This window comes from Oncorhynchus kisutch, linkage group LG16 (genome assembly GCF_002021735.2).
Source record: "Oncorhynchus kisutch isolate 150728-3 linkage group LG16, Okis_V2, whole genome shotgun sequence".
In the NCBI taxonomy this organism is placed as follows: Eukaryota; Metazoa; Chordata; class Actinopteri; order Salmoniformes; family Salmonidae; genus Oncorhynchus; species Oncorhynchus kisutch.
Window position 1 is genome coordinate 20,066,290 of NC_034189.2, and position 20,271 is coordinate 20,086,560.

At 47.3% G+C, this 20,271-nt stretch overlaps 1 protein-coding gene across 4 annotated transcripts in view; it reads right to left on the reverse strand.

Annotated features, from left to right (window-relative positions):
* nlgn2a (neuroligin 2a) overlaps positions 1–20,271 on the reverse strand; it is a 316,013-nt gene that overhangs the window by 190,171 nt on the left and 105,571 nt on the right. For all 4 annotated transcript variants that reach the window (XM_031791956.1, XM_031791955.1, XM_031791958.1 and 1 more), the window contains exon 2: positions 10,316–11,283. In XM_031791956.1, coding sequence (XP_031647816.1) covers positions 10,316–10,814 — 499 coding nt within the window. In that variant the 5' untranslated portion in view covers positions 10,815–11,283. The remainder of the gene's footprint in view (positions 1–10,315; positions 11,284–20,271) is intronic.

Genomic DNA, 20,271 nt, shown 5'->3' on the forward strand with positions numbered 1-20,271 from the left:
TGGAACTTTTCAAAAAGATCTTGCAAAATAGAGAATATGAATGTCTTGTTTCCCAAGGTGAATTGAAGAACAAGTAACAATGGATGCACTGAACACTGCTGAACACTGCTGAACACTACTGAACACTACTGAACACTGCTGAACCTGCGGTGGATCTGTTCCCTCTCTATCCCTCTCCACACAGATGGATAACTGATCTAGAATCAGTAAAGACACCGTGATTCCCACATGGAATCATTATTATACATCACAAGAATAGGACCAACACTGTGGTCTGCGTCCCAAATGGCACCCTATTCCCTATTTAGTGCACTGCTTTTGACAAGGGCCCAGAAGGCTCTCGCCAAAAGTATTGCAAAATGTAGGGAATAGAGGGCAATTTGAGATGCAGCCTGTGTACGAATCCAGTCTCCTCTATCGCCATAACTACTCACAGTTGTTATAGATCTGTAGTACGATAGATCTGCGTGCATTTCCTTTTACACACAAGTGTGTAAGTGATCTAGAATTATAGCTCTGGATTCCCTAAGGGACCCTATTCAACTAAATAAAACTATCCAGGGAAGAGTTGATGGTGACACGTCAAACTCTTTTCCCTGACAGGGTATAACGTTCGTCTAAATCCTGTGTCTGGTATGAGAAACATTTCTATATTCACTTCTCATCCAGATCCTACTGTATGTTGAAGATTAGAGATTGGAAGGTGGTGCTGTTTTTCCCTTAGCTACAAATGAAAGGGGCAGCATGTACAATTGAAGTGGGAAGTTTACATACACTTAGGTTGGAGTCATTAAAACTCATTTTTCAACCACTCTAGAAATTTCTTGTTAACAAACTATAGTTTTGGCAAGTCGGTTATCTACTTTGTGCATGACACAAGTAATTTTTCCAACAACTGTTTACAGGCAGATTATTTAATTTATAATTTACTGTATCACAATTCCATTGGGTCAGAAGTTTACATACACTAAGTTGACTGTCCCTTTAAACAGCTTGGAAAATTACAGAAAATTATGTCATGGCTTTAGAAGCTTCTGATAGGCTAATTGACATCATTTGAGTCAATTGGAGGTGTACCTGTGGATGTATTTCAAGGCCTACCTTCAAACGCAGTGCCTTTTTGCTTGACATCATGGGGAAATCAAAGGAAATCAGCCAAGACCTCATCCTTGGGAGCAATTTCCAAACGCCTGAAGGTACCACGTTCAGCTGTACAAACAATAGTACGCAAGTATAAACACCATGGGACCACGCAGTCGTTATACCGCTCAGGAAGTTTTGTCTCCTAGAGATGAACGTACTTTGGTGCGAAAAGTGCAAATCAATCCCAAAACAACAGCAAAGGACCTTGTGAAGATGCTGGAGGAAACAGGTACAAAAGTATCTATATCCCCAGTAAAACGAGTCCTATATCGACATAACCTGAAATGTCACTCAGCAAGGAAGAAGCCACTGCTCCAAAACCGCCATAAAAAAATGCCAGACTACGGTTTGCAACTGCAAATGGGGACAAAGATCGTACTCTTTGGAGAAATGTCCTCTGGTCTGATGAAACAAAAATAGAACTGTTTGGCCATAATGACCAACATTATGTTTGGAGGAAAAAGGGGGAGGCTTGCAAGCCGAAGAACACCATCCCAACCGTGAAGCACGGGGGTGGCAGCATCATGTTGTGGGGGTGCTTTTCTACATGAGAGACTGGTGCATTTCACAAAATAGATGGCATCATGAGGATGGAAAATTATGTGGATATATTGAAGCAACATCTCAAGACATCAGTGAAGAAGTTAAAGCTTGGTCGCAAATGGGTCTTCCAAATTGACAATGACCCCAAGCATACTTCCAAAGTTGTGGTAAAATGGCTTAAGGACAACAAAGTCAAGGTATTGGAGCGGCCATCACAAAGCCATGACCTCAATCCTATGGGACCATTGTGGGCAGAACTGAAAAGGTGTGTGCGAGCAAGGAGGCCTACAAACCTGACTCATTTACACCAGCTCTGTCAGGAGGAATGGGCCAAAATTCACCCAACTTATTGTGGGAAGCTTGTGGAATGCTTCCCGAAACTGACCTAAGACAGGGAATTTTTGCTAGGATTAAATGTCAGGAATAGTGAAAAACTGAGTTTAAAAGTAGTTGGCTAAGGAGTATGTAAACTTCCGATTTCAACTGTAGAAAAAGATGGAAAGAGAGGAGAGGAGGGAAGAGAGGAGGGAAGAGAGGAGGGGAGAGAGGAGTGGAGAGAGTAGGGAGAGAGTAGGGGAGAGAGCAGGGGAGAGGAGTGGAGAGAGTAGGGGAGAGAGGAGTGGAGAGAGTAGGGGAGAGAGCAGGGGAGAGAGGAGTGGAGAGAGGAGTGGAGAGAGCAGGGGAGAGAGGAGTGGAGAGAGCAGGGGAGAGAGGAGTGGAGAGAGCAGGGGAGAGAGTAGGGGAGAGAGGAGTGGAGAGAGCAGGGGAGAGAGGAGTGGAGAGAGCAGGGGAGAGAGGAGTGGAGAGAGCAGGGGAGAGAGTAGGGGAGAGAGGAGTGGAGAGAGCAAGGGAGAGAGGAGTGGAAAGAGTAGGGGAGAGAGGAGTGGAGAGAGTAGGGGAGAGAGGAGTGGAGAGAGGAGTGGAGAGAGTAGGGGAGAGAGCAGGGGAGAGAGGAGTGGAGAGAGTAGGGGAGAGAGGAGTGAAAGGGGCTGAAGGAGAGCAAGATGGTTGGGTATAGAGGAAGAAGAGTAGTGGAAGAAAAAGAGTAGCAATGCAGGAAGGGGAGTGATAACGTGAGAGTTGAATAAAGAGACAGAATGAGAGAGCGAGAGAGTAAGTGAGGAGCTAAGCCAATACAATAGAAGACCCAGGCAAATACCACAACAGCGTAGCGGCGAGACAGAGGAGGAATTCAGGAGCATGTGACTAACCCCCCCACTACTACCCTCCCGACACACGCTCTCTTTCCCTCTCCCTCTCTCCCTTTCTGCCTCAGAGGTTATAAATAGCCCTCATTCAAGGTAAATGGATGTGGTCTCTGACGAGTGCTCACAGGGAAAAGCAGGAAGTGCTGGAGGGTTGCCAAGACGACCTACCTCTCCCCCTTCACTCCCACCTTCCGCTTTCCTCCCCGGCTCACATCATCGATCTAAGCATCTAAGCTACCGTACTTTCCCTCCCTCCGCTTCCATCACTCTCCCTCTTTCATCTCATCCATTTAGTCTTTTCATCCTGTCTCAAAATACAAGGCTATTCTTTTCTGGGTCTCTTAAAATGCCCAGACCCCCCTCATTCGCATTGGATATATAAAAATAAACATCAACCTATACCCTTACACCCCTAACACTGAACACACACCACACACATAACCCCTCTTACCAGCCAGTCAAGTACACACCCCTCCAGCATAGCTCCAGCTGCTTATTTCCACACGTATCAGAGTGTTACCAGTCTGTGTTCATTAATACGGAATAAAAGTCCTTACTGGGTAATTGTGTGTGTGTGTGTGTGTGTGTGTGTGTGTGTGTGTGTGTGTGTGTGTGTGTGTGTGTGTGTGTGTGTGTGTGTGTGTGTGTGTGTGTGGTGTGTGTGTATATAACTGGGTAATTGACCCAGGCTGATGTAATTCCTCCCCCCAAAGCCAAATGAAAACCTCGTTTGACCGCGTTTCTGCTTTTGAAAATGATGGGATCGGCTCTGAAGAGTCAAAAAGAGGGAGGGGCTGGGGGCGCTTTGGTTCAGCGACCGTTCTGTTGTTTATGTTGTGCAAGAGTAGTTTGTGCCCCTACCTACCACCCTCCATCTCTTCATCCCTCAATCCCCACAATCTCTCTCAAAAAAGAGATATTATTCCCCACAGATCTATTGCACTTGAATTTAACTCTGGTGGTCCACCTGTTATAATCTCCTTTCACTATCTTTCTGTTTTGCAGTTTGCTGTTTCGTCTCCTCCAGTTTCATCAACCCCTTTACTTCAAAGGGAGAAGTGCGTGTGTGGTTTGTATGTATGGCGTGTATGTGTGTGTGTGTGTGTGTGTGTGTGTGTGTGTGTGTGTGTGTGTGTGTGTGTGTGTGTGTGTGAGTGAGTGGTGAGTGAAAGTGTGTGTGCGTGTATGTGTGAGTACAGTGGGTACTCCTACCAATTACTAGGCCCCTATACATACAACACCAAGGCCTTCACTTGTAATTGTTTTTCATGTCCCCCTAGGAAAGATTGTGATCCACTTCTTTTCCTCTTTTATTTCCCCTTTCCCCTTTTCTACTGGAGGATACGACAGGAGAACAATAAGGAGGAGAAAAACATCTGAGGAACGATCAAGGTTTGTTCTCGCATCAAAGACAATGCACATCTTCCACTGGCAGACAGGCAGACAGGCAGGCAAGCAGACAGACAGACAGACAGACAGACAGAGAGACAGACAGACAGACAGACAGACAGACAGACAGACAGACAGACAGACAGACAGACAGACAGACAGACAGACAGACAGACAGACAGACAGACAGACAGACAGAAATGCAGGCAGACAAACAGGCAGACAGGCAGGCAGGCAGGCACACGTCGGGAGGAGCAAGACTTATTTATTTATTTACTTTCTGGTTTATTTATTTATTATTATCGTCATCTACCAGTGTACAGCGTGTCTGAATATAGATGTAGCTTTGCTGCCTAGTGCTCATTGCGTTAGTATTGATTGAACATCTTAATATCAACTATCAGAATGTGACAGGAAAATACACTCGCTGGACAGTTTATTAGGTATAACGACAAATAACGACAAATAACGACGTTCAAGGTACACCCCGTTCAAGGTACACCCCGTTCAAGGTACACCCCGTTCAAGGTACACCCCATTCGCGAAAATGGTTCGCTCCTACAGACAGTGAGTCATGTGGCTGTGGCTTGCTATATAAAGCAGGCAGACAGGCATCGAGGCATTCAGTTACTGTTTGATTGAACGTTAGAATGGGAGAAATTAGTGACCTGAAGAGACTGAGCGTGGTGCCGATTCCAGTATCTCAGACACGGCCGGCCTCCTGGGATTTTCACACACGACTGTGTCTAGGGGTTACCGAGAATGGTGCGACAAACAGAAAACATCCAGTCAGCAGGCAGTCCTGTGGGTGAAAACTGCTCAGTAATGAGAGAGGTCAAAGGAGGATGACAATAATCGTGCAAGCTAACAGGTAGGCCACAAACAGACAAATAACGACGCAGTCCAACAGTGTTGTGCAGAGCGGCATCTCGGGAACGCACAACTCGTCAATCCTCATCACAGATGGATTACTGCAGCAGACGAACACACTGGGTTCCACTCCTATCAGCTAAAAACAAGAAGAAGCGGCTCCTGTGTGCCCGTGATCACCAACACTGGACAATTGAGGAGTGAAAAAGCATCACCTAGAACATGACAGTGAGTTCAGTATACTTGAGTGGCCTGGTCAGTCCCCAGACCTCCACTCAATAGAGCCTCTTTGGGATGAGATGGAACGGGCTGTTCACAGCACGAATCTACCGCCGTCCAATTTGCAGCAACTGCGTGATGCCATCACATCAGCATGAACCAACATCCCTGTGGCACGTTTCTGACACCTTGTAGAATGCCCTAAAGAATTCAGTCTGTTCTGGAGGCAAAAGGGGGTCCGACACAGTACTAGATGGGGGTTTCAATAAGTACTGTATATCACATATTATGTGTATGGATGGTACTGTATATCACATATTATGTGTATGGATGGGTATCTGGATGACTGGAGAGTGGGATGAGTGTTAGGGGAATGGGTGTTAAGGGATGAGTGTTAGGGGAATGGGTGTTAGGGGAATGGGTGTTAAGGGGTGAGTGTTAGGGGAATGGGTGTTAGGGGGATGAGTGTTAGGGGGATGAGTGTTAGGGGGTGGGTGTTAGGGGGATGAGTGTTAAGGGGGATGAGTGTTAAGGGGATGGGTGTTAGGGGAATGGGTGTTAGGGGGATGGGTGTTAGGGGGATGGGTGTTAGGGGGATGAGTGTTAGGGGAATGAGTATTAGGGGGATGAGTGTTAGGGGGGATGAGTGTTAAGGGATGAGTGTTAGGGGAATGGGTGTTAAGGGATGGGTGTTAGGGGAATGGGTGTTAGGGGAATGAGTGTTGGCCGCCACTCAATCCCAAGTCTCATCTGCGTTTGCTAGCGATGCCGTCAATGGATCAACTGGAAGACCTAAATGAAACCACGGCCTCTCCCCCCTATACTGTAATAGCATCAGGACAACTGCCACAGGTGTCCAGGCTCCCACAGGGTCTCTAAGCCTGACACACCTCCTCCTCCTCAGTGGCTGTCAATACAGCATTGTGATAACAGCAGAACTGCTCCTTTAAATACACCAGAGAAGAGGATTGAAGAAGAAAAGGTGCCTGTAAAAAACCTGTTTGGCTAACTTGTGTGTATGTGTAGGGGGGGGGTTCGGTGTGTGTGTAAGTGTGTCTCCCCTGAACTCATCCTTCACACCCACAGCCAGCTCAGGGAGAGGAGAGAGGCGCTGGGCAGCTGATCATTGCCTGTTCATCAGTCTCTGTCTAGGGGGTATATAGACTCACCTCACACACACACACACACACACACACGCGCGAGCACGCACACACCAAGAGAGACATAGACATATACATACTAGATAGCCTATCCCCTGGTCCCCATAGGAAGCTAGTGTAGTGATGATGGTAGTCAATATCACTGCAGAATGTCCATATACTGTACTATTACACACAGCAATCATGTTGTTGTTTCATGACATACAACAAACTGTGAGGTTGAAGGTCAAACACTCTGGGTGAGCCTGTAATGACACCCTATTCCCTAGGGGAAAATCTGCCATTCTGCCCTTGATCAAGGCAGTTAACCCCTAACAAAAGCTGCCACCGGGTGCTGATGACATCAATTCTGGGGGTTGGGTTAAATGCGGAAGACACACTTCAGTTGAATTCAATCAGTTGTTCAACTGACTAGGTATCCCCTTCCCTAGTGCACTATAAACAGAATAGGATGCCATAACCCTGGTTCAAAGTAGTAGCAGGGAATAGGATGCCATAACCCTGGTTAAAAGTAGTAGTAGGGAATTGGATGCCATAACCCTGGTTAAAAGTAGTAGCAGGGAATAGGATGCCATAACCCTGGTTAAAAGTAGTAGTAGGGAATAGGATGCCATAACCCTGGTTAAAAGTAGTAGCAGGGAATAGGATGCCATTTTGAATGCAGCCTCACGCAGCCTCACTCAATGCAGCCTCAGCTCCACTGGGGGTTCCACTGTGTGTGTGTGTGTGTGTGTGTGTGTCTGTGTGTGTAAGGTGAAAATCCCCATGTAAATGAGCAGAAGAAGAGACTGCGAAAAGACAGAGACTGGCAGAAGCTTGATCTGATTTAGAGATAGTTGGTATATGACTGTGTCCCAAATGGCACCCTATTCCCTACATAGTGCACTACTTTAGACCAGACTCTGATCAAACGATACACAGGGAACAGGGTGCCTTTTGGGACTAAACCTAGGTGTTGAGAGTTTGAAGGGTGAGAAGGGGGAAGTGGTGGGTGAGAAGGGGTGAGAAGGGGGAAGTGATGGGTGAGAAGGGGTGAGAAGGGGGAAGTGGTGAGCCCTATCTCACTGAGAGGTGTCAGGGGGGAAAGACTGATGCTATCTGGAGAGATGGTGGGATGGTGAGACCCAGATCAACACCTTTGACACACTGCGGGATCATTGGATGTACACACACACACACACACAGTGGAACCCCCAGTGGAGCTGACTGTACTGTTAAAGTGCTATTTGGTGTTATTTCAGAGCAGAGAGCACTGTCTTCTTGTAGTGTTTCTCAGGACACAAACACAAACTTTAGAAAAAAAGCACGCTTAAAAACCTCTCATAAAAGTCTAGATAGTACCTAGTGTTAGTAACAGTTGAGAGTGAGTATCTAAAAAGCTAGATCTAGGCAGTTTGGAGGTCAGTCTGTGATATTGACAGACCAAACAGAATCCTGTGGGTGATGGTGAAGCATAGAAAAGGATCAGGTCCTCATATCTTTGCAATAAACACCACACAGCCATGCAATCTCCATAGACAAACATTGGCAGTAGAATGGCCATACTGAAGAGCTCAGTGACTTTTAACGTGGCACCATCATAGGATGCCACCTTTCCAACAAGTCGGTTCGTCAAATTCCTGCCCTGCTAGAGCTGCACGGTCAAATGTAAGTGCTGTTATTGTGATGTGGAAACGTCTAGGAGCAACAATGGCTCAGCCGCAAAGTGGTAGGCCACACAAGCTCACAGAGCAGGACCGCTGAGTGCTGAAGTGCGTAAAAATAGTCTGTCCTTGGTTGCAAACCTCACTACCAAGTTCCAAACTGTGTCTGGAAGCAACGTCAGCCCAATAACTGTTCGTCGGGAGCTTCATGAAATGGCTTTCCATGGCCGAGCAGCCGCACACAAGCCTAAGATCGCCATGCACAATGCCAAGTGTCAACTGTAGAGGTGCAAAGCTCACCGCTATTGGACTCTGGAGCATTGTCTGGAGTCATGAATCGCACTTCATCCAGGTTTATTTTATTTTATTTACTTATCCTTTATTTAACTAGGCAAGTCAGTTAAGAACAAATTCTTATTGAAAATGACGGCCTAGGAACAGTGGGTTAACTGCCTTGTTCAAGGGCAGAACGACAGATTTTTACCTTGTCAGCTCTGGGATTTGATCTACCAACCTTTCGTCACTGGCCCAACGCTCTAATCACTAGGCTACCCGCGGCCCCAAATTCAACTGATTAATATGGGTTTGGCGGATACCAGGAGAATGCTACCTGCCCAAATGCATAGTGTCAACTATAACGTTTGGTGGAGGAGGAATAATGGTTTGGGGCTGTTTTTCATGGTTCGGCTTGGCTTCAGTGAAGGGTAATCTAAACGTACAGCATACAATGACATTCTAGACGATTCTGTGCTTCCAACTTTGTGGCAAGAGTTTGGGGAAGGCCCTTTCCTGTTTCAGCATGGCAATGCCCCTGCGCACAAAGCGAGGTCCATACAGAAATGGTTTGTCGAGATCGGGGTGAAGGAAATTGACTGACCTGCACAGAGCCCTGACCTCAACTCCATCGAACACCTTAGGGATGAATTGGAACGACAACTGCGAGCCAGGAGGCCTAATCTCCCAACATCAGTGCCCGACCTCACTAATGCTCTTGTGGCTGAACGGAAGCAAGTTCCCGCAGAAATGTTCCAACATCTAGTGGAAAGCCTTCCCAGAATAGTGGAGGCTGTTATAGCAGCAAAGGGGGGGATCAACTTCAGATTAATGCCCATGATTTTGAGATGTTCAACGAGCAGGTGTCCACATAAATTTGGACATGTAGTGCATTTCCTACAAGCTGTTCGAAATGTAAACGTTTCTGACACTTTGTCTGTTCATAGGAGAAAAGTATGAAAAATGAAAAGATTTAATCCCCTTGCCAAAATAAATGTGGAAATGATTTGGAGGAAGGAGAGAAGTTTCTAGGGAGGTTTTAGATACAGTATTTCTGGTGACAGGTGACAGTTGAGATGAAAGAAACTCTGTCCTCCTCTCCTTCCCTTCCTGCACCCCAGACCATCAAAGATTCACACAAGATTGACACAACTGTCAGATAATTATTTTGAGGCAAGGCAACGAGGGTTTGAATCAGTAGAAGAAGCCTTACATTTTCCTCAGGGACGGACTGGCCATTTTGGGCAAAGGCCAGACGGGCTAGTCCATTCTTAGCCAAGTGAGCATGTCTAACTTGGGTTTTTCACAGAAAATTATCATTACCTGGCTAAAAATGGGGACCGTAATGGAAACAATTGGCCAGTTTGGGGGCCTCGAGGAAAAAAAATGGGGCAGTGTGTTGTGTTAGAAATGTGAGGGCCGATTACTGGTCGTAGTCCGCCCCTGCTTTTCCTCCTTCCCTCTCCCCTTACCTTGTTCAACCCAGACTCAGACATAGCTCAGTGGCACCCCTAAAAAGAAAATGGGAGAAGACCTTAAAATTGTCTGAAAATGATTTAGACAAGCAGAACAGGCTTTACAAAGTGACCGTTCCTCAAACTTCATCTGCATGCCCCCGACCTACTGAACCAAATTCAGGAAAAACATTTGGAAATGATTTGGGCAAGGAGAGTGAGGTTTCAGGGGGTTTAGATATGTTTTGGGGACAAACAAAGGACTGAAAGAAGATAATTAGATCTGATCTAATGACAGATCCACCTTCCTTCTCCCCTTTCTATCCTCACCCTCCTACCCACATGTAGGTGTATAGATAGACATGAGTGGCGCCCCCTATGGGAGAGAAGGACCACCCCTACCCGACACTCACCGTCCTCGGTGGGCACGTAGACGTTGAGGTAGAGGCAGTCCTCGCTCTGGTTCTGGATGTAGCTGGCCGCCACATCCAGGTTGTCGGTGAACCACACCGGCAGCATGATCTCCGGCAGCACGCCGTGCACGTTCTGCGGGCATACCGGGGCGAATGCTGTGGCGTTGCGGATCTCCTGCCAAGAGCCCGGAGCCTCGGGTGGCTGAAAGCGGCGGTCGCCGATGGGCGCGGTGGCGTAGGGCACGCCCAGGTACTGCTCCACTGGCCCCAAGATCTCGTTGTTCAGGTCCTTTTTGAGCCCGCGCAGCTTGCCGTAGTTGGTGGTCACCGTGGGCAGCTTGTTGGCAGGGTCTATCTTCTGGCAGGAGGTCAGAGAGAGGCGGAGAGCCAGGCCCAACAGCCAGACTAGACAGGTGTCGGCCATGTTGCAGCGGGGGCGGGGACTAATGCTGAGACCCCGCCCATTTGGCTTACACAGGGATAGAGGGAAAAGATACATGACTGATAGCTATAGACTCCACCTCCAACTCAAAGATATTCGTCCGTCTATGTTAGGGTTCCAAAGAGGACTCAATGTTCATGAAGATATAGAATATTGGAGAGAAAGGGAATAGAAAGAGAATACGAGAGAAGGGGTAGTTGAGAGTGTTAATGAAAGAAAAAAGTGGACCCTCAGAAAGGGTGGAGGTCTGGAGCGAGGGAGGGAGTACAGGAGGATGGGTGGATGAGGAGTGGAGTGGCGCGGGTGGTGCGGTGTAATACAGGGGGGCGGGAGAGGTTGGGGGTTAGGGGGAGACCGGGCGGTCTTTAGAAGGTGTGGTTGTGGTCAGTGTTGGTGTTCTACGGTCGCTGTCAAGAACGGTTCCACGGTCAGAACTCTGTTACGTTCCATCCTCCTGTACGGTCCTCATCACGGTCGATGTCTGCCGTCACAGTTCCTGGTCAACTGTCGCCGTCACAAACGGACCCTGCAGAAGAGGGGGGGGGGAGGAGGTGGGAGAGAGGGAAAGGGAGAAAATAACAGATTAAGGATTACTCTTGATATCACAGATGGCCTACCAATCAGCACAGCCCATCATTCATGTCTGTATTGCTATCTGTGAATTTCTAGCAAGTGACCTGTAAGTAATTTAGTGTACTGGGAATGAAAATCTATATCAATATCTTCTCGGACTTATTTCACCCACAAAAACAACCCCTACACATTGTGCCAGGTCCAATGCATCTATGTAGGGATTCATCATCAGCGTTGAAGAAGATAACTCACTAAAGTATAGACATAATCACATCGCTCATCCAAGCCCTCTATGATCATCGCTGATCCATCCTTAGTCCTTTTTGTTGGCTGTAATCACCATGGAGACGCTATTGATGCCCCAATAGTTATAGATATTCATTTCCTATTGGGCACGCGCACACACTCAGAAGGATGCCCGCTTGGACACTCACACACACACAGGGGCCCAAACACAGACATACACACGTGCACGTGCACACACACACCACACACACAGGATACTGGATTAGACCGGTCTTTCACTGACCATAAGGGTCAATGGTCATCAGTGGCTGTTTATAAGCAGCTTAGAGAAGCTTCCGGATGCTTTGGATCCCAGCTGTGGCATGGAAACACAAACGCACACACACATCAATAAGTATATACACACACATGGGAATGCACCAATCTGCACACACATACTGAGTAAGAAAGAGAGAGGCAGAGAGAGAGAGAGGCAGCGAGAGAGAGAGAGAGGCAGAGAGTGAGAGAGAGAGGCAGAGAGAGAGGGGCAGAGAGAGAGAGAGAGGCAGAGAGTGAGAGAGAGAGGCAGAGAGTGAGAGCGAGAGAGGCAGAGAGAGAGAGAGAGAGGCAGAGAGAGAGAGAGAGAGGCAGAGAGAGAGCGAGAGAGGCAGAGAGAGGCAGAGAGAGAGGCAGAGAGAGAGGCAGAGAGAGAGAGAGAGAGAGAGAGGCAGAGAGAGAGAGAGAGGCAGAGAGAGAGAGAGAGGCAGAGAGAGAGAGAGAGAGAGAGAGAGGCAGAGAGGCAGAGAGAGAGAGAGAGAGAGAGAGGCAGAGAGAGAGAGAGAGAGAGAGAGAGGCAGAGAGAGAGAGAGAAAGAGAGAGAGGGAGGGAGGGAGAGAGAAAGAGAGGGAGAGAGAAAGAGACTTTCCAAAATGGAGATGTATGGCTAAACCATTTCTCCAATCTTTTTGGCACTATAACAAAGAACAAACAACAAAAACATATAAATGATCAAATACAAATCTTAGAATCATCTATTAAAGACTACCAGAAACCACTGGATTCTACAATTAAATTCTACAACCACCTAAAAGGAAGCGATTCCCAAACCTTCCACAACAAAGCCATCACCTACAGAGAGATGAACCTGGAGAAGAGTCCCCTAAGCAAGCCGGTCCTGGGGCTCTGTTCAAAAACACAAACACACCCCACAGAGCCCCAGGACAACAGCACAATTAGACCCAACCAAATCAGGAGAAAACTAAAAAATAATTACTTAACACATTGGAAAGATTGAACAAAAAAACTGCAAACTAGAATGATATTTGGCCTTAAACAGAGAGTACACATTGGCAGAATACCTGACCACTGTGACTGACCCAAACTTAAGGAAAGCTTTGATTATGTACAGACTCAGTGAGCATAGCCTTGCTATTGAGAAAGGCCGCCGTAGGCAGACCTGGCTCTCAAGAAAAGACAGGCTATGTGCACACTGCCCACAAAATGAGGTGGAAACTGAGCTGCACTTCCTAACCTCCTGCCAAATGTATGACCATAGAGACACATATTTCCCTCAGATTACACAGACCCACAAAGAACATGAAAACAAATCAAATTTTGATAAAGTCCCATATCTATTGGGTGAAATAGCACAGTGTGCCATCACAGCATCACAGCAGCAACCAGTGAAGAACAAACACCATTGTAAATTCAACCCATATTTATCCCTTTTTCACTTTAACTATTTGCACATCATTACAACACTGTATATAGACATAATATTACATTTGAAACGTCTTTATTCTTTTGGAACTTATTTTGGAACCTTGTCACAATACAACTGATTGGCTCAAAAGCATTAAGAAGGGAACAAAATACATAAATTAACATTTAACAAGGCACACCTGTTAATTGAAATGCATTCCAGGTGACTACCTCATGTAGCTGGTTGAGAGAATGCCAAGAGTATGAAAAGCTGACATCAAGGCAAAGGGTGGCTACTTTGAAGAATCTCAAATCTAAAATATATTTGGATTTGTTTCACACTTTTTTGATAACTAGATGATTCCATATGTGTTATTTCATAGCTTTCATGTCTTCACTATTATTCTACAATGTAGAACATAGTAATAAATAAAGAAAAACCCTTGAATGCGTAGGTGTGTCCAAACTTCTGACTGGTACTGTGTTTCCAATGCCAATAAAGTCCCTTGAATTGAATTGAGAGAGAGATGTGCCTGTTATATTCCAGTAGCATTGCTTCTCTCTCTCTCTCCGCCCCATCATTAATGTTACTGTCAAGCTGTACTCCTAGTCTGCGTACCAAATCGCACCCCATTCCCTATATAGTGCACTACTTTTGAACAGGGCCCATAGGGTTCTGTTCAGAAGTACTGCACTATGCAGGGATTAGGATGGCATTTGGAACACAGCCTTAGTCCCTCCAGTTTGTCCCTTGTTATTGGGTTATCACCATCCCATAATTGTTCCATTTAATGTCCTCATTAACTGTATTATTGCTTCAGCTGTCTGGGTTTGCTTTTTGCCAATAAAGCTATTTGTATTTGGAATTGAGGGAGAGGAGACGGTGAGTTAATTTGGAAGCAGAGTTCTGATGGGGGCCATGAATTTAAACACAGATAGGTTGATGCAAATAATAAGGAGAGTCGGTTTTGGGAAAAAAATACTATTTTTTTGGTTCAAGGAAATGATACTGTATTTTAGCTCAGTTCGTGCAGTTTGGAGTAGAAAAGCATTGCGGATATGATGTGCCTTGTAAAGCTAGCGTGACTGTGGGGTGTGTAATTGGAATACAATGAAAATGTTCACCGTGTCCCGACTGTTATATTCCTTGTCCCCACTTTATTGTACATTCCATCCTGTTATGTTTCTGTCTGTTTCTATTGCTCCCTTGTGTGTCCTCCCTCCCTCCCTCCCTCTCTGTCTCTATTCTTCTTTCCGCGTTCCTATTATTTTCTCTCCCCGTCTTTATCCAAATCTTTTAGCCCCTAGAGTGTGCATGCATGCGTGCTTTTGAGTGTGCCTCCATTCTTATACTGTATGCGTGTGTGTATACACATTTTCCAGTGTATGTGTGTGTGCATCAGTATGTGTGTGCCTGTTCGCATCTGTGTGTGTGTTTAAACATTCCTGTGTGTGTGTGTGTGTGTGGGGGGGGGGGGGGTCTATAGTCTCTGTGTGGTTTCTCTTCTCCTAATTAAACCTCAGAGAGAGGAGAGGAGACACCAGAGAAACCCTACCCACGCACCCAATATCCCAATAACACACCATGCCACAACACGTTCAACTTTCATGCTCAAAAACACATAAAAGAGGCCAAGAGAGGAAGTCTCATCTTAAATCAGGAAGGTATATAGAAAAGAGAGGATACATCCATTGAGTGTTGATATGGAACTGATCTCAAGGCAGATCGTAACTACTTAAGGACTTTGTAACCCTGCTAAACTGATCAGTGTAATAATGGTCAAGGTGACCTCCAGGGTGGAGGACACATCTGGCCCAGATCAACACTCCGTCCTGGGGCTTGGTTAGAGGACGATCCAGGGTGGACATCGGGGTACTGGCAGATGTTAGGCTGCCTGAGGGACAGCCAGGTGTCAGGGCCCATCTGAGAGGCTTCTAATTGGATAATTGTTTCAATTACGGAGCCTAATTGGCCAAGCTAGCATTGCCGGGGGGGTTGCCGAGGAGCAGCAGGGGGGGAAGAGCCAGGGACGGCAATATTCCAACATCAGAGATGTCACACCAGCGGGCCACTTTTTTGTTAGGTAGTTCCCACTTGAATACACTCGCACGCACACACAAACTCATACATGATTCATATGAGGGAACACAACATCAGAATAGTATTTTCTCCTGTCCTACGGGGAACATGGGGAGCACTACACTGACATGGTGTCGGCAAGCTGCCAGTGTGAAAATAATAGCATTTCTTTCTATCACTCTGTCTCTGTCCGTCTGTCCCCCCCCCCCCATGGTATACTTGAAGAATGACTTTGATGGACACTGTGTTTTATCCCTTTATCCTTTCATTCCTCCAGCCCTCCACTCTTTCATCCCTCCGTCCATCTCATCTCGACTTCCAAAGGCTCAGACTTTTCAGTTCGAAATCAGCTGAGCTCGTTTTAATTACAAGTAAAATATGACAAAATCCCAGTTGACAGTGTGGAGACGATGTAGCTACCTGACACTGTGTATGTGTTTGGTCTAAGTGTTGGGGAGGTCAATCTGAAGCCTTGACACAGTGACGGTGGAAGACAGTGATTGAGGGAGCAGATTGCCCCTTTAGTCTCTGCGGGTGACAACGGAAGAGAGAGCAGAGTGGGAGACCCAGTCTGACCCCCCTGCGACAGGACGACGGCTCGGCATTCTTTGAGGCAGGGCGGCTGGTCGGTCACCATGGTGACAGCAGGCAGACAGCTCAAGACAGAGGTTGGCCATCCCAACGGGCAGGTCAGCAGCAGTTCATACCACTGTCACTATAACTGTCTCCCTTCTTTCTTTTATTTTATGGTATCGTCCCCCCCATCACCGCTCCTCTATCTCACTGTCTGTCCGCCAGGGAGGAAGAGAGGGATGAGTTGACCGAGAGTTGGTATCGTCCCCCCGATCACCGCTCCTCTATCTCTCTGTCTGTCCGCCAGGGAGGAAGAGAGGGATGAGTTGACCGAGAGTTGGTATCGTCCTCCCGATCACCGCTCCTCTATCTCTCTGTCTGTCCGCCAGGGAGGAAGAGAGGGATGAGTTGACCGAGAGTTGGTATCGTCCCCCCGATCACCGCTCCTCTATCTCTCTGTCTGTCCGCCAGGGAGGAAGAGAGGGATGAGTTGACCGAGAGTTGGTATCGTCCCCCCGATCACCGCTCCTCTATCTCTCTGTCTGTCCGCCAGGGAGGAAGAGAGGGATGAGTTGACCGAGAGTTGGTATCGTCCCCCCCATCACCGCTCCTCTATCTCTCTGTCTGTCCGCCAGGGAGGAAGAGAGGGATGAGTTGACCGAGAGTTGGTATCGTCCCCCCGATCACCGCTCCTCTATCTCTCTGTCTGTCCGCCAGGGAGGAAGAGAGGGATGAGTTGACCGAGAGTTGGTATTGTCCCCCCCATCACCGCTCCTCTATCTCTCTGTCTGTCCGCCAGGGAGGAAGAGAGGGATGAGTTGACCGAGAGTTGGTATCGTCCCCCCGATCACCGCTCCTCTATCTCTCTGTCTGTCCGCCAGGGAGGAAGAGAGGGATGAGTTGACCGAGAGTTGGTATCGTCCCCCCATCACCGCTCCTCTATCTCTCTGTCTGTTTCCCAGGGAGGAAGAGAGGGATGAGTTGACCGAGAGTTGGTATCGTCCCCCCATCACCGCTCCTCTATCTCTCTGTCTGTCCGCCAGGGAGGAAGAGAGGGATGAGTTGACCGAGAGTTGGTATCGTCCCCCCATCACCGCTCCTCTATCTCTCTGTCTGTCCGCCAGGGAGGAAGAGAGGGATGAGTTGACCGAGAGTTGGTATCGTCCCCCCGATCACCGCTCCTCTATCTCTCTGTCTGTCCGCCAGGGAGGAAGAGAGGGATGAGTTGACCGAGAGTTGGTATCGTCCCCCCCATCACCGCTCCTCTATCTCTCTGTCTGTCCGCCAGGGAGGAAGAGAGGGATGAGTTGACCGAGAGTTGGTATCGTCCCCCCGATCACCGCTCCTCTATCTCTCTGTCTGTCCGCCAGGGAGGAAGAGAGGGATGAGTTGACCGAGAGTTGGTATTGTCCCCCCCATCACCGCTCCTCTATCTCTCTGTCTGTCCGCCAGGGAGGAAGAGAGGGATGAGTTGACCGAGAGTTGGTATCGTCCCCCCATCACCGCTCCTCTATCTCTCTGTCTGTTTCCCAGGGAGGAACAGAGGGATGAGTTGACCGAGAGTTGGTATCGTCCCCCCCATCACCGCTCCTCTATCTCTCTGTCTGTCCGCCAGGGAGGAAGAGAGGGATGAGTTGACCGAGAGTTGGTATCGTCCCCCCATCACCGCTCCTCTATCTCTCTGTCTGTCCGCCAGGGAGGAAGAGAGGGATGAGTTGACCGAGAGTTGGTATCGTCCCCCCGATCACCGCTCCTCTATCTCTCTGTCTGTCCGCCAGGGAGGAAGAGAGGGATGAGTTGACCGAGAGTTGGTATCGTCCCCCCGATCACCGCTCCTCTATCTCTCTGTCTGTCCGCCAGGGAGGAAGAGAGGGATGAGTTGACCGAGAGTTGGTATCGTCCCCCCATCACCGCTCCTCTATCTCTCTGTCTGTCCGCCAGGGAGGAAGAGAGGGATGAGTTGACCGAGAGTTGGTATCGTCCCCCCCATCACCGCTCCTCTATCTCTCTGTCTGTCCGCCAGGGAGGAAGAGAGGGATGAGTTGACCGAGAGTTGGTATCGTCCCCCCCATCACCACTCCTCTATCTCTCTGTCTGTCCGCCAGGGAGGAAGAGAGGGAAGAGTTGACCGAGAGTTCAGTGGGAAAGTCAACGACGGAGGAAGAGAGAGAGAGATAGCAGAGGAAAAGAGAGCCTGAAGAGACAGCAATCAGATAGTGCCATATCTCTCGTTTCAGACCTGATGATTTGTTTGCAAACTCTCACCTTTCTCTATCATTCTCTCTCTTTCTCTCTCACCATTCTCTCTTTCGCTCACCTTTCTCTTTCTTTACCTCTCTATTCTCTCAATATTCTCTCTCTATTCTCTCACCATTCTTTCTATTCTCTCTCCATTCTCACTCTCTATTCTCTCACCATTGTCTCTCTCGCTTTCACTTTCTCTCTTTCTTTCTATTCTCTCGTCATTCTCATTATTGCTCTCTCTTTCTCTCTCTAATCTCTCACCATTCTCTCTTTCATCTCTCACCATTCTCTCTCTTTTCTCTCCCTCACTCTTTAGATACATGTTTTCTCTGTTGCTTACACACAACAATGTCAATAGTGCTTTGATGGCTACTACCTAACTACTCACCAGCCAGTTACTATCTATTATCGCTATTATCTGACCTTGCAGTGTGTGTGTGTGTGTGTGTGTTACTGTAATGTTAATTCACTGGTGATTCTCCCCAAATCCCCATTCACTGAACTGGTAAAAGACTCTCAGCAAGAATGGTCTGATAGGATGCCAATTCTACTAGAGTTAGAAAGGACAGGAAAGAGGGAGAGGGAGAGAGAAAGAGAGGCAGAAAGAGAGAGAGAGAGGGAGAGAGAAAGAGAGGCAGAAAGGGAGAAAGAGAGAGAGAGAGAGAGAGAGAGTGTGAGTGCGAGAGAGAGAGAACAGAAGTGATTCATGAGAGGAGAATGAGGGTTGGTGGGAGAATTGTAGACAGCTACACACACACTTCAACACTTCACTTCAGGGAGGGTGACTCAGAGGTTTCGGACCAACAGAGCACAAAATTGGAAACAATACGACGGCAAGAGTTAAAAGAAAATATTTACAGGGTTTGAGCTTGTGTGAGAGCATGGTTTCTGCCGACGGTCAGTGGCTCTGGGTCTAGCTCTAAGGAGCATGGAGGGGACTGGAAACTCATTAGCCAGCTACTGGTTAGATGAATCACTGTCTGACAGACATAGAGGGGCTATGTTCCAAATGGCACCCTATTCCCTAGTGCACTACTTTTGACCAGAACCGTATGGGGAAAAAGACTGAGAGACAAGATACAAGGGCCACATCACTCTGCTTGTTGTGTCTTATCTGTCTACACATACACGCCCATACAGCTGATACAGACAGACAGACAGACATCCATACATGTCATGGCTTTAGAAGCTTCTGATAGGCTAATTGACATAATCTGAGTCAATTGGAGGTGTACCTGTGGATGTATTTCAAGGCCTACCTTCAAACTCAGTTCCTCTTTTGCTTGACATCATGGGAAAATCAAAAGAAATCAGCTAAGACCCCAGAAAAAAAATTGTAGACCTCCACAAGTCTGGTTCATCCTTTGGAGCAATTTCCAAACGCCTGAAATTACCACGTTCATCTGTACAGACACTAGTACGGAAGTATAAACACCATGGGACCACGCAGCCGTCATACCGCTCAGGAATCCCAATCGTGAAGCACAGGGGGTGGCAGCATCATGTTGTGGGGGTGCTTTGCCGCAGGAGGAACTAGTGTACTTCACAAAGTAGTGTACTTCATGAGGAAGGAAAATTATATGGAAATATTGAAGCAACATCTCAAGACATCAGTCAAGAAGTTTAAGCTTGGTCGCAAATGTGGCCATCACAAAGCCCTGACCCCCATCCCATAGAAAAATTGTGGGCAGAACTGAAAAAGCCTGTACGAGCAAGGAGACCTACAAACCTGATTCAGTTACACCAGCTCTGTCAGGAGGAATAGGCCAAAATTCACACAACTTATTGTGGGAAGCTTGTGGGAGGCAACAAGAAACGTTTGACCCAAGTTAAACAATTTAAAGGCAATGCTACCAAATACTAATTGAGTGTATGTAAACCTCTCACCCACTGGGAATGTGATGAAAGAAATATAAGCTGAAATAAATCATTCTCTCCACTATTATTCTGACATTTCACATTCTTAAAATAAAGTGGTGATCCTAACTGACCTAAGATGGCATTTTTACTAGGATTACATGTCAGGAATTGTGAAAAACTGAGTTTAATTGTATTTGGCAAAGGGTTATGTAAACTTCCTACTTTATATAACTGTATATTGTATATGTGTGTGTGCTC